The sequence below is a fragment of the Solenopsis invicta genome, chromosome 11 (genome assembly GCF_016802725.1).
Source record: "Solenopsis invicta isolate M01_SB chromosome 11, UNIL_Sinv_3.0, whole genome shotgun sequence".
Lineage (NCBI taxonomy): Eukaryota > Metazoa > Arthropoda > Insecta > Hymenoptera > Formicidae > Solenopsis > Solenopsis invicta.
The window spans coordinates 12386896-12402773 of record NC_052674.1 but is presented as its reverse complement, the minus strand read 5'-3'; the positions used below and the strand labels follow the sequence as shown (position 1 = coordinate 12402773).

At 34.8% G+C, this 15878-nt stretch overlaps 1 protein-coding gene across 1 annotated transcript in view; it reads left to right on the top strand.

Annotated features, from left to right (window-relative positions):
• LOC105204513 overlaps nucleotides 1-15878 on the top strand; it is a 44518-nt gene that overhangs the window by 7969 nt on the left and 20671 nt on the right. The window contains exons 3-4 of the mRNA XM_011173602.3: nucleotides 294-393; nucleotides 487-649. Coding sequence (XP_011171904.1) covers nucleotides 294-393; nucleotides 487-649 — 263 coding nt within the window. The remainder of the gene's footprint in view (nucleotides 1-293; nucleotides 394-486; nucleotides 650-15878) is intronic.

The following is a 15878-nucleotide window of genomic DNA, read 5'->3' as shown; positions in this document are numbered from 1 at the left end:
CAGATTTTTAACTTGTTCAATAGAATTCTTCATATAAAGGAATCTTTTTCTTATTCAGTTTTTTGTTCAGTTGTGCCTCGGAAAGGATTACGAAATGAACCAAGCTGCGTGTAAAACTATAATATCAACGTCATTGTGAAATAATCGTCGATTTATGTGCATCCATTTCCGTCAATGCACTGTACGCGCACAAGCTCTGACAGGATAATCGTACGAAAGGATCAGCTAGTAAAAGATTCAAGTTATTATTATCGTACTTTCGCTTCGAGAATTTTATGATTATTGTATTTCAGGTATCCTTGCCAACTTTTCAGACGTACAGACCGTTTTGCTTGCATGCATATCGACATTATTACCGCTGATCATCGCCTTCGGGATCGCCTTCGGCGTCAGGTATGCTAATTTTGCTTATTGCAAAAGGGATATACGCCGTCCGCGTGATGTGCCGGCCGGTTATTTTTTAAGTTTTTCTAATATGCGTACCAGGCACGTGTGGCGAAAATATCGGAACGACGGCGATGGCGGGAACGGTTTACCTTGGTACAAGAACGTCTGCAATCGCGACAATGCAGTCGAGTCGCAACATCATCATCCGCATTCCGGAAATGTTCCCGTTGAGGCCGCCACGAGGGTCCTCTCAGCACAAGACGTAAGTTAACGACTTTTTAACAACCTCACAAACGTGCAAGAGAGATCGTACGGGAACAGATTTTGATGAATAGAATTAACGCTGATGAAATTATCGGGCTGTCCCTCTATTTTTTTTTCTTTTTTGTTTTTGGTCGAACGGAAATCACGACGTAGAATTTACTAGAGTCTGGATATAAATTTTCCTTCATTCATAAAATGTACCAAGTATATAACTACGCGTCAAGAATGCGGAGACCGTGCTGTAATAAAAAAAGATTTTTTTCTTTGAGCAATAGTAAAACCGTGCGCAAAGACCTCTTTGCTAATTGGGGCAAGATTTTTCGTAAGTCGCGAGAAGACGTGCGCGGGTAACTCGAGAGAGGATACGCCACGCGGGAAAAGTGTCACGGCTAGCACGACGTGGATACGTTATGAACTTTAATGAAATCGATACCAGCCCGTTTGATCCTCGTATGCATGCTCGATTAGCTTACATAACACAGTAACCACGCAAATACCGTCGGCCTTGGTTTAAATCTTGATGCTGTGCCGTAATAGGATATGCGGCAAACATTTACGGAACTTGCCCCAGATTGCACAACGGGGCCGTAAGGATGGTTCTATAACGCGCGGCTGTGCGCAATGTGCAATGTGCAATGTGCAATTGTCACGGTTGCTGCGCGGGGCCGTAGAGTCGTGCGTCCGTCGGCTCCCTACTGGGGACCGATCGCACATGCAAAGCGGACGTTATAGCGACCGGAGGAGCCAAAATCTATGGTTACGGACGTACCGTTATAACGCTTTGCATTTAATAGCGATGCATCACCGGGCTGTTGCGCCCATTCGTCTCGCTTGACCCTTTCGTCGGCGGATTCCTTCCGGCTAAAAACCTTCTCGTAAAATATCATGACGCGCGTACACGCTCGTCTATATTCAATTCTCGCATAATTGAGTCGATGGCCGATCAATTTTGCCGACTGAGATTTCGTTTTATTTCACAACGTCGCGTATTAATTGAGTTAGAGTTTAAAAAAAAAAATTTGATGTTGAAACAAGAGGACATTATGCAGTCAGCTTTGCTGAAATCTCTATCAATTTCTCTTATTTTTAAGAAATTTAAATTATCTTATTTTGCGTATCATTATCGAAGAAGCATAGATTAAGCCCTGTCTATTTAAAATTGAAATAATTGATTCATATTCATGTGATTCAGTATTTACATTTGATTTATATTCCTTCGATTAGTCAGTCGAAAATTTTAATGGCGATAGGATTAATTCTCAATTCTTATGTACTATCGGGTTATTTATCATATCCCATTTCTTTGGAAATTTTAATTTTAATACAGTTAAAAATATCCTCTTGTTTATTAAAGACTCTAAAAACACTGATTTATAATCACCTGTTACAGTATGTTTAACCTGTCGTGCTTGGTGGGACGTATAGAACCTAGTCTTTAAAAAATTCATATCTTCCACAAAAATAAAGATAGCAACTTTATTCTGGGTTCATTTTACAAAAGAAGAATAAGGCTCTTCACAAAAAAAGTCAACATCCTTGTGAGTTTCACCCTTGTGAGTTTCATCCCCTTGATTTACATATCTCGTCAAATACTCGGAAAAATGTAAGATAAAAAAGGGAAAAACATATATATTGTCATGTCCTTCGGTCTTGTTTCTTGCGTTTCGCAATATTTTCACAAAATTAATTTCTTTCACAAAAATTAAGATAGCGAATCCGTAGTGGGCTCATTTTGAAGGTCAATGTGAAAGCTATATAAAAAAAATTGCTATTTAATTTCAAAATGGCAGATTGAAAAATAGCAAATCGAAATGCTAAATTTTGTTGTATCTGCAGTAAAAATTCCAAAATTTAAAACAGCGGATTTAATATGGCGGACCGAATGTTGAATTTCGTTGAGTTTTGATCCGCCATATTGAATTCGTCATTTGAAATCATTTCAAATTTTAAAGTTTTGACTGCAGATCATAATCAGTGACCTTGAAAACTCTTAAGAGACGTGAATTAGATGCTAATTTTTTCTAGAAAAAAGGCAAGCATAGAAGAAAAATTAAACCTCAAAATTAGAATTTTCATTATGAATAGCTATCTTAAATTTCGAGTTGTAACATGCCGAGTATTTAGAAATTTATGGAGCTTATTAATTTACACCGGACATAATTAGATCCTGGATAAATCATAATCTCGGATAGACCAGCATCCTGTTAAATTAGAAATGTGTAATCAAGAAGAAGGAAATGAAGAATTGATTCGTATTAAAAGTATTAAAAGATAGCTAAAGAATCCGCAAAGTTCGATCAAGTTATTTCATAAACATTCGAGATTCTCCAATCTCTTCAATCTCGTAACTCTAATTCGAACTTGAATTTTTTGTCGCATTTGCAACTGTCCTTCGCAGCCCGGCGGAATTATAACGAATCGCGTTCATGCATTGTGCACGTGGCCAATAAATTCGCGTTTGCTAAGCTTATACGTAGAGGAATCCATTAACTTTGCCTACCAATTGACGACGCATGCGGTGCATATTGTTCGAGCTGCGTGTTGTACATCGCGAGCGAGCGAACGAGCGAGCAATACTCTTGCGTGTAGGCGAGCACACGCTGCTAACGCATAACGCATGCATGTATACATACGTATCACGCACACGTTATTGTTTACGTATGTGCGTATGACTCAGCCAAAAATACCGTACGTCTGCTTGGCTCGGTGGACGGTGGGATTGACTCGATTTTAATTTCGCGCGTATGCGATCGCGACTACGGCGCTCAGCTGAATTTTTCGTTTCTGCCGACGCGTGTTTACCGTAAATTGTTTTCATTCTATTTTCTCGTTTCGTCGAACCCATCGATGCAGTCGCGGCGTGCAGATGCAAATGTCGACTCGCGCGCGCGCGCGCGCGCGCGAAGGTCAAGAGAAGTGCATATCTCATTATCTTGGCATATTGTACCTAGTGCGGTATTAACTTGAACGGGACGTGTGTGATATAAATTTTATATAAATAATTTATTATATAAATATCTTATCATCGATTAAACGCGAAACTTAAAAACAATATCGGGTTTAAAGGAACAAAAGAAATAGAAAAAGAAAGTTTATGACACTTATATCGGTGTTTCTTCTTTCCAAATAAGCGAGTTTAAAAATATCGTTAAGTATTAGATGTTACACTTAGTTTTGAGGGTTGATATTCAGATGGCGTTAGTAATGAATAACAGTAAATTTATTTTGCTAGAGGAGAGGGGGAATTATGGCTACTATAAACGGTTACCCGTATCATCTCCGTTATTAGATGACGAATTCTAACAATTGCTTATGGAATTATTCATTTAGTAGCCCGCCGTTTTTGTGGCGCCAATGTGCCATTATACAACAGCTGACAATTGTTAGAAGGCACTTTTACTTTTGAGCACTTCTGAACTTTTTCAAGATACATTTTAACTCTTAATTACACATACTTTCTCATTATTTTCAAACTTGAGCATATTATTACATAAATGTATGTTTTTGTTGTTTTTTAACATTTTATTCGGCTGTACACGTTGCGAGTTGTGCAAAGTTAAATGATAACATATGGGATTTCGTTAATATGATTTTTAAAACGAAATTTTTATGTCTTTGAAATTATTTCTTCGATAAATCGATTATTATTCTAGAGGACGATGTTCAGAAACATTGGAGATGTCATTTTGTGTTTGTTGTTCAATGTTATAAACAAAGATAAAATGATATATTTCTAATGATATTTCTAAAGTTTCTGAACTCAGGAAAATTTTAAATGATGGAAAATTAAAAATATTGTATACAATTTTGTAATAAAATACTATATATTTTTTAAGCTAAACCAATTTCTTTTTTAAATATTTTTGGGCTATCCATATTAGCACATTAATTTTTTCTTTCACCGTTTATTCAATGCGATTTTTATAAATCGCGTCCTAAGTAATAAATATTTCATCACTTTGAGTCTAGAATCTGTTAAATAACACTTTGACAAATATAACTGCTTAAGTTTAAATATAAAATATTGATTATAAACAAAGTGATTCAATAAAATGAAAATAGGTACCGTATCACCCTCTTCTCCTTTAACATTTGCTATACGCCAAAGATATAGCATTTCTGCACGTAACTTAACAGTTGGAATTATTGTTATAAAAATGCTCATTGTTTATAACGCGTAAAATTTAACTGCGGTAAATAACATTTTTGACACTTATTACTTTTCTTTTTTAATTAAAAGAAAACAGCCGCTGAAACTCATCGAATTATAATTGGAATTTCCCTGATTCTGTTCCATCCATGAAAACAGGAAAATGCTTAGACGATTTAAAAATAGTAATTCTGATTTGGAAGTCAAGAAATGTCCAAAATAGCCAAAAAAAAGTTTAAAAATGAAGAATTGCAAGCAATTTTTGATCAAAATTCAGCTTGAATGTTAAAAGAACTGGTTGCCTTATTGAATGTTAGTTAAAATGCTATTTCCCAGCGTCTAAAAGCCATGACCAAGATCCGAAAGAAAAGAAAAAATGTATTCCAAATAAATTGTCGAAGTTGTTCATTCAAAATCGTTATGACACTTGCGTTTTGCTGCTTTTAAGACTTAAAAGGAAGCAGTTTTTGTGTCAAATTGTAACTGAAGATAAATAGTGAATCTATTATGATAATTCTAAACGGAAAAATTCATAGATCCATTAGCAACCATCAACATTGACGCCAAAATGCAATATTTATAGAAACAAAGTATGTCATGGGATTATAAAGGTATTGTATACCTTTATACAACCTTTGTACAACAAGCTGCTACAAACAAATGAAACCGTTTCAACCGATTGCTATTCACAACAATTGAGTAAATTACAGCAAACACTGAATAACAAACGATTACAAATAGCGAACAAAAGACGTTAGATGATTCTTTTGCATGACAATACCAGGCCACACGTCGCTAAGCACGTGAAAGCAAAGTTATTGGATCTTGGATGAGAAGGAAGTGCGTTACCTCACTCCTATTTTCCAGACATTGTGCCATCAAATTATTATATGTTCCAATAAATGCAGTGCGCCCTTGGAGATACACACGTTTAAAATCTCGAGGAGGTCGGAAAAAGTGAATCAATGGATGGATTATTTTAAAAGCAATTGCAGAATCCACTATATTACCAGAAAAATAGGAAAAATTGTAGCAAGTGAGGAAAAATATTTTGATTGAAATATCATGTATTGTTATTTTAAAATAAATGCACTTTTAAATTAAAAAAAAATCGTCAAAATCAAGTGTAACATCCAGTATTAATCTTCCTGATTATAAATACTTATCTTATTCTCTATAAACAATTATCTTGATTCTTATTATTTCTTAATTCTGTTAGTAAAAAAAAAAATAAAAAAAAATATGATCAATGTAATCGAAAATACACGATCACGCGGAAATAAAACTCGCAGTGACAAAAGATAAAATCTTGGTAGAATCAAAATACTAAAACGTTTCAAATCAATTCAGCAGAGAGAGACTTTATTCGTTGGGCAAGTGACGTATACGTGTGACCTAACGGTGACGCTGCGTAGCATATGTCGAATAATGGCGAAGAAAGCTTCGCCCACTAATGAAATATATTATACGCCTTTCTTTCCTACAGTTCGGCTGCCTTCCTCCCATCCCCCGACCGTAGTCCGCGGAGCAAAAGGGCATATAATGCATAAACACAGACGTCGGTGAAAGTTGCGCATACGATGTTTGACTTTTGCAATTAAACCGGGCCAGCTTTCCATGCGTCGCGATTCGTTTCTTTTCGAACGACGCTTTCATTAGTACCGCGGGTAATCCGCCTCTCTAATTTCGCCGTTCGCCGTCGCGCCGTCGCGTACTTTCTAATAAAATTGCGGTCAATCATTTCCAGTTTTTTTTTTTCCGACGTGGCGAAGCGCGCGACTGCGACTTGCATGCGGCGCAGCGGTGCGCAAAATATCGCGTAGAAAATATTTCCCTTTTGCAATTGTCGCGATATTAGGCTTACATCGCAATTAAACGTGAGATTGTAATTCAATTACAGAAATCCTTCAGAAATATTATCAATAGATCAAATAATGTCTTTCTCGTTAACGTTCTATATTTTGCAAAATGATTATTTTTTTTGATTGTGAGAAAAAACTTTTTGATATTTGTGATTATAACTGAATGTTAAAATAATAATGTGCTCCGTTTTTATATAATTATTCTTGCTATAATGTTAATAATTAACATACAATGTACTAAAATAATAAAAAAAATGATTGTAATTCAAATGTAGCTGCCACCGAAGATGATTGTATCATTTATTGTGTCAGCTGTATTTAAATTATATATGGTAAAAATTATTTTTTTTTTTGTCAGCGTAACAGAATGTGTTATTATTATTATTAACATTAGAGCAGTAATAACTATGAAAATGGAGCTTCTAACCATGATTATTTTAATATTCAATTACAGCCACAATTATCAAATGTTTTTTCAATAATCGGTTGACCACAATCGTCATCCTGAACGAATACATGCGATGTTAGAATCAGAAGGAATATCCATAGAAGTTGAAGAACAGAATTCGAACAAAAACGCGGTCGTTCGCGACTAACAGTTTTTATAGAAGAACATTCATCATGCGAATCAAGAACGAGGCGGAGCAAAGCAGTACAGCCCGAGCAACGCTAACTTTCATTGATCACACGTGTCTCTACAGAATTAAATGCACTTGAGAACGATCAGCAGCGGAGCTGCGCAGCGAATAAACGATTCAAAATAATTCAGGGCAAACAGTCCTTCGGCGAAAGTAGAAAAGCAAATATCGCCGATGCGAATACATGTTACGCGACAAAGCAATACGTTTATTGAATGTCCATACCATTTGCATTGTTCTAAATTTCTCTTCGTTTTTGCTTTATTCTTTTTTTAAGAGAAGAGGGAACGAAAGAACATTTTGCACTCTTTTAGAAAAACAAGCTTTCACTTGGAAATATTCGATTTATTCAAGCTGCAGCTCCATGGAGTAATCAGAATTAGTTACAAACTTTGCAAACACATAAATATCGATATTTATTCACAAATATTATCCCAAAACTGACGATGAGATTTTCATTTTTCTTTCATCACTATGTTTATTTTAGTTTTATCACTACTTCATCATTTTTTCACCATCACCGAAGCTTATCGATTGCATTATCAATGCATATCACAAAATTTTATTGCACTATACAATGTCGTCTCTATTATTTCATGCGCGAACAACAACCGACGCAGTGAAGTGCACGTTTCAAATTAAATACGTGAAACACGAGAGAGTTAAAAATTTACGTATATTAATATACAAAAGAGAAACGGTTTACATGAGGAAAAATATAAAAGATGTTTTCTTTACAAAATATATATGTCCGTTATTTCATTTTTGTAATGTGCATCAGAAACAAGTACGTCGGCAACAGCAAAGAAACGTGCACTTTTCGCACATATTTATATTTTTACGTTTTATATTTGGAATTTAGAGCGATAACGTTTTCAAACTAAAAAAAAAAAAAGAAAGGGTGACATTAGAAATCACACATGCTAAGTATTAGATTCCGGTTCACGCGCATGTTTCTACGGTAAAACTAAAAAAAAAAGGGGGAGAAAAATGTCGCAGGGTAACGCACTTCTCACTTTTCCGAGTTACGAGAACGGAGGAATTTTCACGAGACGGTCGGCGGGCTCCCAATGTCGCACCCGCACTATTTTCCGGTAATAGAGCAAGCACGGCGCTTGTCTATGTCGGCCGCTAGTTGCCCGCGTAGTACTCGGTGGTGGGGGGTATTGCGCGCCTTCTTAAAGCCTTGCGGTTTTTTCAAAAACGGCGCGCTACCCCCACCGCGCTTGTTCTAGCCCCCCACTTATCCCCTAACGCATACGCGTTGCATGCGTATGCCGCGGGACTTGTCCCGCGCCGTTTCCCCCGCCATCCCTCTAAATCACACTTTCCCGCCCCACCTCCTTTCCCTAGAGCCGTTGCTCTTTCGTACCATCGCTGCACCTCTCGCCGCACACAAATATACATACTGCACTCGCTTCAGCACAGAGTCTCTCGTACTCTGTGGCTACGTAGCGCCTATGCATTTTACGCCATGCGCATACGTATTCGCATAATTCTTCCTTTTTTCTTCACTTTCCTCGATCGCAAATATACTTTTTTTTTACAACGAGAAGATTTCTACGGATCGGATTTGAAAAGCTTTACAAGTAAAAAAAAGGAGCAATTTTTCTTTTGAAACAATTTTCGAGCAAATTTATTTTATCTTTTTTTTTTAATCGAAAAACTATACAGAATCAAATAAAACAAATAAAATTACATACACGTGAAAGATCACGCTAAAAAATTCCTCGAAATCACCGGTCTCGTTAACAGTACATTTTAACTGCGCTTTTCATACATCTTTTTATTTTATTCCACGATGCGAATACGCGCTCGTTTCATTTGACGAGCGAGGCAAGAGCAGCTACTAAAAAGAAAAGGCCTTTTGTTCCATGCGTTCTGAATACGGGCTTTGGATTTCAATAATCGCTATGTTCTACATGTGCAACGCGAACGGACGCGGGACGTAGCGATAGCGACAGAGTGCCGAGAAAGTGTGTCATTGTTTACGCATAGTCGGTTTACTCTGCGACTCGTGTCGATACTTAGCTTCCACTCGCCGGTTGGTTTAGTTTCGTCGCGATATTTTGAGATACGCGTTAAAGAGAGACGCGATAAAGCGTTAGATACTGAAAAATGACTCATCCTAACTGAGCATCGCAGACGTTTCATCTTCCTCGTCCGTGTATAAAGGTCGTTCTTTGAAAATCCAAATTATTACATTCTAGGAATTTTGAACTTTTTATTTTCATCGAGAAATACGGCTCAACGTGCGCGCGGAGCGTAAATGAAAAAGTTCTTTTGTTACATACTCGCTTTGTACGAAGTAAATCACTCAATTTTCTCATAACGAGTTTAATGTTCCAAGTTTGAAATATATTTTTAGGATGCATACACATTTTTGCGTTACATTTACATTATAATCTATTGTCACGCATTATATAATACAATAAACAATATATTATCAATAATAAAATTATAAATTATAAATATATTTTATTAAAATAATTTAATCGTACTGCCCTGTTGATAATTAAAAAATACTATTATTATCAGCAGTTTTGCTAATACCTCGCCATTTGATGTGCCCATAAATTCTCTTTTCCAAATTTGCCGTGCCTCTGCAACTGTATTCATATGCACTTCAATAAAGATAATAATAATAATTATATTATTAGTTTATACTATTACTATTTAATATACTAATAGTAATAGTTTAACATATTAACATTACAATTTATTGTTACACACATTATATAATAATAAATATATTAGCAATAATAAAATTATAAACTATAAAGATGGTTTATTAAAATAATGGTATTATTCTGGTATTAATAATTTAAAAAATACTATTATTATTACTAGTTCATACTATTACTATTTAACAATTAATGCTATATATTGCTATAATACAATATAATACAATATATATATATAACAATACATAATATCTAGTGTTGTTACTAATAACATAACGTTAATATTTTCTCCACAAGAAATAAAATGAGAAGTGTATTTTTCTTTTTTTGGTTAATTTAACGCGAAGGTGACGGACTGATTCGAGTGCCACGCCTTGACATCGAAAGTGATTTCGAATGCAAAGAGGCATTCGCACTCGAGAGTGATCAAACTCATTCTTAGACACGATTAAGCGCGTTGCACATGGCCATTTATTTTTATCCAAAGCAGACACCACGAAATTTCTTAGCCGCGGCACGGAGTCGCATCGCGCGATAACCCGAACGACTTGAAAAAAAGAAGAAAAGTAATGTACGTGCTACATACTTTCTCTGTGAGTCACACTATTTATCCATATTGGCTTCAACAGCGCCGATCGCATCTTGCAATCGCGAGGACGAAACTCCGTTTCGAGCGCGGGCTATATGCATATTAAACGGCATTTCTGCCGAGCGTGCATATGTGCATGCATGCACGCGGGCGCAGCGTGAGAGAAAGCGATCTGTGCATCGAAAAATCGTCCGCTCGAAGACTCGAAGACCTTAGCTTGTCCGGAACCGGTGAAAACTAGCCCTCCCTCTCGCCCTGCCCCTCCATCGCCGGTCGGCGCTCCCCCCCCGTCATCCCCCGCCCCTCGCTCGCCGCGCGATTGCAGCGTCCGGTGCTAAAATAAAAATCGGAATAGGAGCGAGGGGAAATGCTCATGTCGATCGAGCGCGAGGAGGTAAGTTAGGTCACTGGGCGCGTTAATGCGCCGGCTAACCTTACTTTCGCATTGCTAGATTCAATTCATGCCAAGGCTGACCGGGTGCGTTGCCCTCGATTGCCCCTATGCCATCGCCGCCGTCGTTACTGCCGTTGCTGCTGCTGCTGCTGTTGCTGCTGCTGATTTCCCCTCGCTCTTCGGCAACCAGCCGGCCGGCCGACCGGGCGGCCGGCCGGTCGCGCGGCAGCGCGGCGCTCAGACGCTGCTAGACGCGGCGCTCGCTCTACACGCTCCAAGTCGTCGACGGAGTCGTCTGACCAATACGTCACACGTCATTTCCCGCAAAAAATAGACTGAACCGCGTGTTTAGCGGCTATTTAAGGGATGTTTAGAAAGTTAAAAGGAACGCAAGTGACAGCGGTTTCTGAGACTCCGTCTTTAGCCGCGGACAGCTTTATTATCAGGCTTGAGGCCGCACCCCGGCGACGGGCGGCGCTCTATTTGTTTACAAATCGTAAAACGTCGACGAATATTTTCCCTCTACTCCCCTCTGATATTTTACTCTTTTTATGTACAAGAAAAATGTCGTTCTCCTGCTGAGAAAAAGCGATTACTTTATTTCCAGTTTTCTTCTTTTAATTAACAGTTATGTTGGCAAATATTTTCTTAAGAATCATCTTGAAATATCTACACTTATCATTTACTTAAAATAAACTTCTGTGTGCACACAGAAAAAAATATATATATATATTTGAATTAAATAGAATAAGGTCACTGAAATCGCACTTTTGACATAACTTATAACTAAGAAATTGAGGAATATTTTTAATTTTCGTTACGTCATAATAAAGTACAGCAGTTCTCCTTTCATTTTTTTTTTTTTTTTTTTTGAGAATTTTATGTATTGTCATAACTTTTTTAATGACAATGTTTAATAAGCTTTCAAATAGCATTAAAATAATTAGACAACCGGTCTTTTAAATCGCAATACAGATTAATATTTCGTTTCCTGGGGCAAAGCAACACTTCTTTTAGATTCTCGAGCAATAACGCGTTAGAAAAGCATAATTTTATTAATATTGAAGATGAGTACTGTGAACTAAATATAATTTCCGTCAATGTCATTATTTCGATAACTTTTCAATAATATTGCAATAACATTGCTACATTATGACAATATTGTTACAATGTATGCTCTGTATGATTATTATATTTGGTTTTATACATATAATCGCGATCGAAGCAAGTGGTGCAATTTAGGAGACTAAAGTATTTCGTAAAATTTTATTTTTTTAATGTACAAATAAAAGCACAGAAATATTTGAACTTTATTAATATAATTTTTATAATATTATGATAATTACAAATTATCAAAATCTAGGTTATTCATTTTATCCTTTTTGCATGCAATTAAGCTACGAAATGTGCAGCAAAGTTACGATTTTTTTATAAGTATTATTTACAAAATTTCTATTGTTCTTAACATAGTGAGTACAATGAAATATGATGATAATGCTATGTAGTTCCCAAATAATCCCACAAAGAGTATAAATACTGTAGTTGAATTTATATGCGAAGTGATGTGATTCAGGTGCGATATCGGCAACTTTATCTTAAATATTAGAAGAGAAGATAGTATTATGGGCATCTATTTACGTTTTATTTATTAATTTTGTTAATAATCAATATTTTATATTAAAATTTAATGATTATACTCATCAAAATGTTGTTTAATGAATTCTAGACTCAAAATTATGAAATATTTATTAGATACTTAATGATTTATAAAGTGTGATGACACTTTGTGACGATTCCTCAAAGAGGAACAGAAATGGTAATATGGGTCGCCACAAAAATAAATTTAAAAAAGTGGTTTTGTTTGAAAAACATGTAGTATTTCATTACAAAATTATATATCGTAAAATAAATTGTTAGAAAGAACTACAATACCATTGGTAGAGATATAACCGCAAAGTGTTTTAAGATAGATAGAGATAAATAACTTTAATTAGAAGATAGATAGGCAAATTGCCAAAATGATATTTCCAATGTTTCTGAGTGCAGCCTTCTAGACAATCGATTTATAAATTAGATCATTTACGAAATAATAATAAGGTAGTATGAGCATCTTACAGCTTCGAATGAAAATAGAATTCTTAATGGTGTTAGTGAACTACCAACAGTTTGGAACCATGTCATCGATAACAATGGAGACTACTGAATAAATATCTGAATAACACTTCGTAGTATCGTGATATTATCTTTTGTTATACCATTACAGAAATACCGAAAATAAAAAGTCTTACTTTATTTCGTAAATGACTTAATATAAAGTCTATTTTACATAAAATGTGTATAATAGAATAAAATGTAAAATAATAAAAAAAATACTCACGTGTACATACATTTATGATAATACGTTCAAGTTTAAAAATAATGAAGAAGTATGTATAATTAAATATTAAAATGTACCTTAAAAAAATTTTGAAACGTTCAAAAGTAAAAATTCCTTATAATATTATAATTGTCAGGTATTGTGTATTTTGGCATATTAGCGCCACTACATAACGACAGGCTACTAAACAAATGATTCCATAAGTAATTATTAATAATTCGTTACTATCCGTTACCCGTGACGGAGATAATACGCGAGTACTTATAATACTACTCGGCCCGTAATACCATCTTTTCTTCTACTTAATTCAAATATTTCATAAATTCATATATCAGCAAATTTATTACATCTAGTTCATCATAAGCATCAAATTTATTCAATACATATTTTAATATAGAGAATTAATTAAGTTAAAACAAAAATTTAATTGGCCTATTAGTCTGACTTTTCTTCGATGCAATTCTATAATATTCTTCGAAAGAGTAGCAATTTCTTTTTTCAGTACATGAAAATGAATCTAAAATTTATGTTGAGTATATTTTAAGGCAATTATTTAAAAAATATTTTTTGTTAAAGACAATCGTTGCCGATGAAAAGAAGAAAAGTACGTTGAGTAAACGCTTTTCTCAACAATAGAATTGATATTTTTCTGTGTGTAGCACATCTCTTGTGGAGAATTGACAGGGATTAACGCGTGAAATTGAAGATTTCTCATTGATTTCTCGTTGCAATTGTCGAGCTTCTTCTCCCAATTCTTTCGAGATTTCTGCGCGCATTCGTTTCATTATTGTAACAAATTGATCTTTTCAAGGAATTGATCTCTTTACATTTTTCTCTTATTATTGGTTATATTTAGAATAGGTAGAGATAATGGGGGATCCAGAAATACACTAGACCACACATATAGATACCGAATATTCTATTCATTACCGAACGCTTCTTCAACTCACAGATAATAATTTCCACATTCCTTGCAAGCGCACCGGCGATGACCGCATTCCTCGGCGAACAATAAGAAACCTGTCTGCAATTTATAATTCGAATGTAATTGGCATCAGAAATGAATTATTCAAAATTCTCATTTGTTCCTAAAATATCTTTCCAAATAGATGACTAACTTTGAAACGTCGCGAAATCAAAAAATTGCACGAAGAGAGTTTTCTTTTAGAATTTATCCTTTTTTAAATTCATGGTACCCTGGCGGCAAAAATTCTACAAAATTCTACATAAATTTAAGAAACGCTGAAAAAATCTACAAAAAATGCTAGAACACTTTTGTTAATCTTAATTAAATACTTGTACGAAAAAAAAAAAAAAATTTCTATAGAAAGAAATTTCTACTTTCTATTTTTAGTAGAACTATGTACTTATTAATAGAAAATTTTTTCCGTCGGAGTAAGTTACTTAGAAATGTGTAAAATATTATAGTTTGTTGTAATTTTTCGTAGTTTCCTCGAGAAATTTTAAATCGTAGAAATAACGCACTATAAAAAATACAAAAATTTTGAAAAGTAGATTTTTATATAGATTTTTGTAACATTTTTTTTTTATTTTAATTTTGTAGAATTTTTTCCACCAGTCGTGGGACACACAATGATGGACTTTAAAGAATTTTACTACACTTTTAGTAAAATTTAATAAAATTTTAATAGAATTAATTTAAAATTCTTTGAAGTCTATATTGTTTCATGACTATCATGACTTTGAAAGTACATTTTAAAAGAAAATTCTGTCTGTATGGGAATACTTTTCAGGATTGGAAAAATGAAAAAGATACGAGGAATTAACTGAGATAAACTTTGAGGAAACAGGCGATATATAAACATCATAATTCTAAGTACAGACTTATCAAGTAAGTCGTTCATGGCTCGTCTTCGCCGCCCGATCAATGACGAATAGAACCGCTTCGCGGTCGAGCATTATACGGAATTCAATCGATTTCTCGGTCGTATTGCACGAGAATTCTTCGATATATCGTCGCGTATCGTGTATCATTTTCTCAATAGAGCTTGTCACAGCCATTCATTGAGTTACGTATTGATCCCGGCTACTCTTCAATGCATTCAATATATACGTGCGTCGAGTTTGAAATAAATCTCCGATCAATTAATAGCCACGTGGACTTCTCTCGGCATCAGATTTCTCCCGCACTTATTTCCGTCTCTCACGTTCATTTTCTATAAATGTTATAAATATTTACCACGCACTGTGCCTTCATACTAAAAATAAAGGGTAATAAAATTTTATAAAAGCATCGTGTATGTATATTGTCTAGATTAATCAATAATCGGATTGAATGAAATATTAAAAAAAAAAAAACAAATATATAAAAACGTTTTGCATTTACGTTAAAATCAGTCCTTGTTAAAACTTTTGTATTGAATTTTTAATATATCCGTGTGTTACTTTAATTTAATGTAATTGTGTTACGTCATAAGTTATTTAAACGTTCTAAACATTAAATCAATAGTCGACACTTCTTAGCGTTAAAATAAAACAACTTATGTAAAGTAAATAAGAAAAACATAAAAAT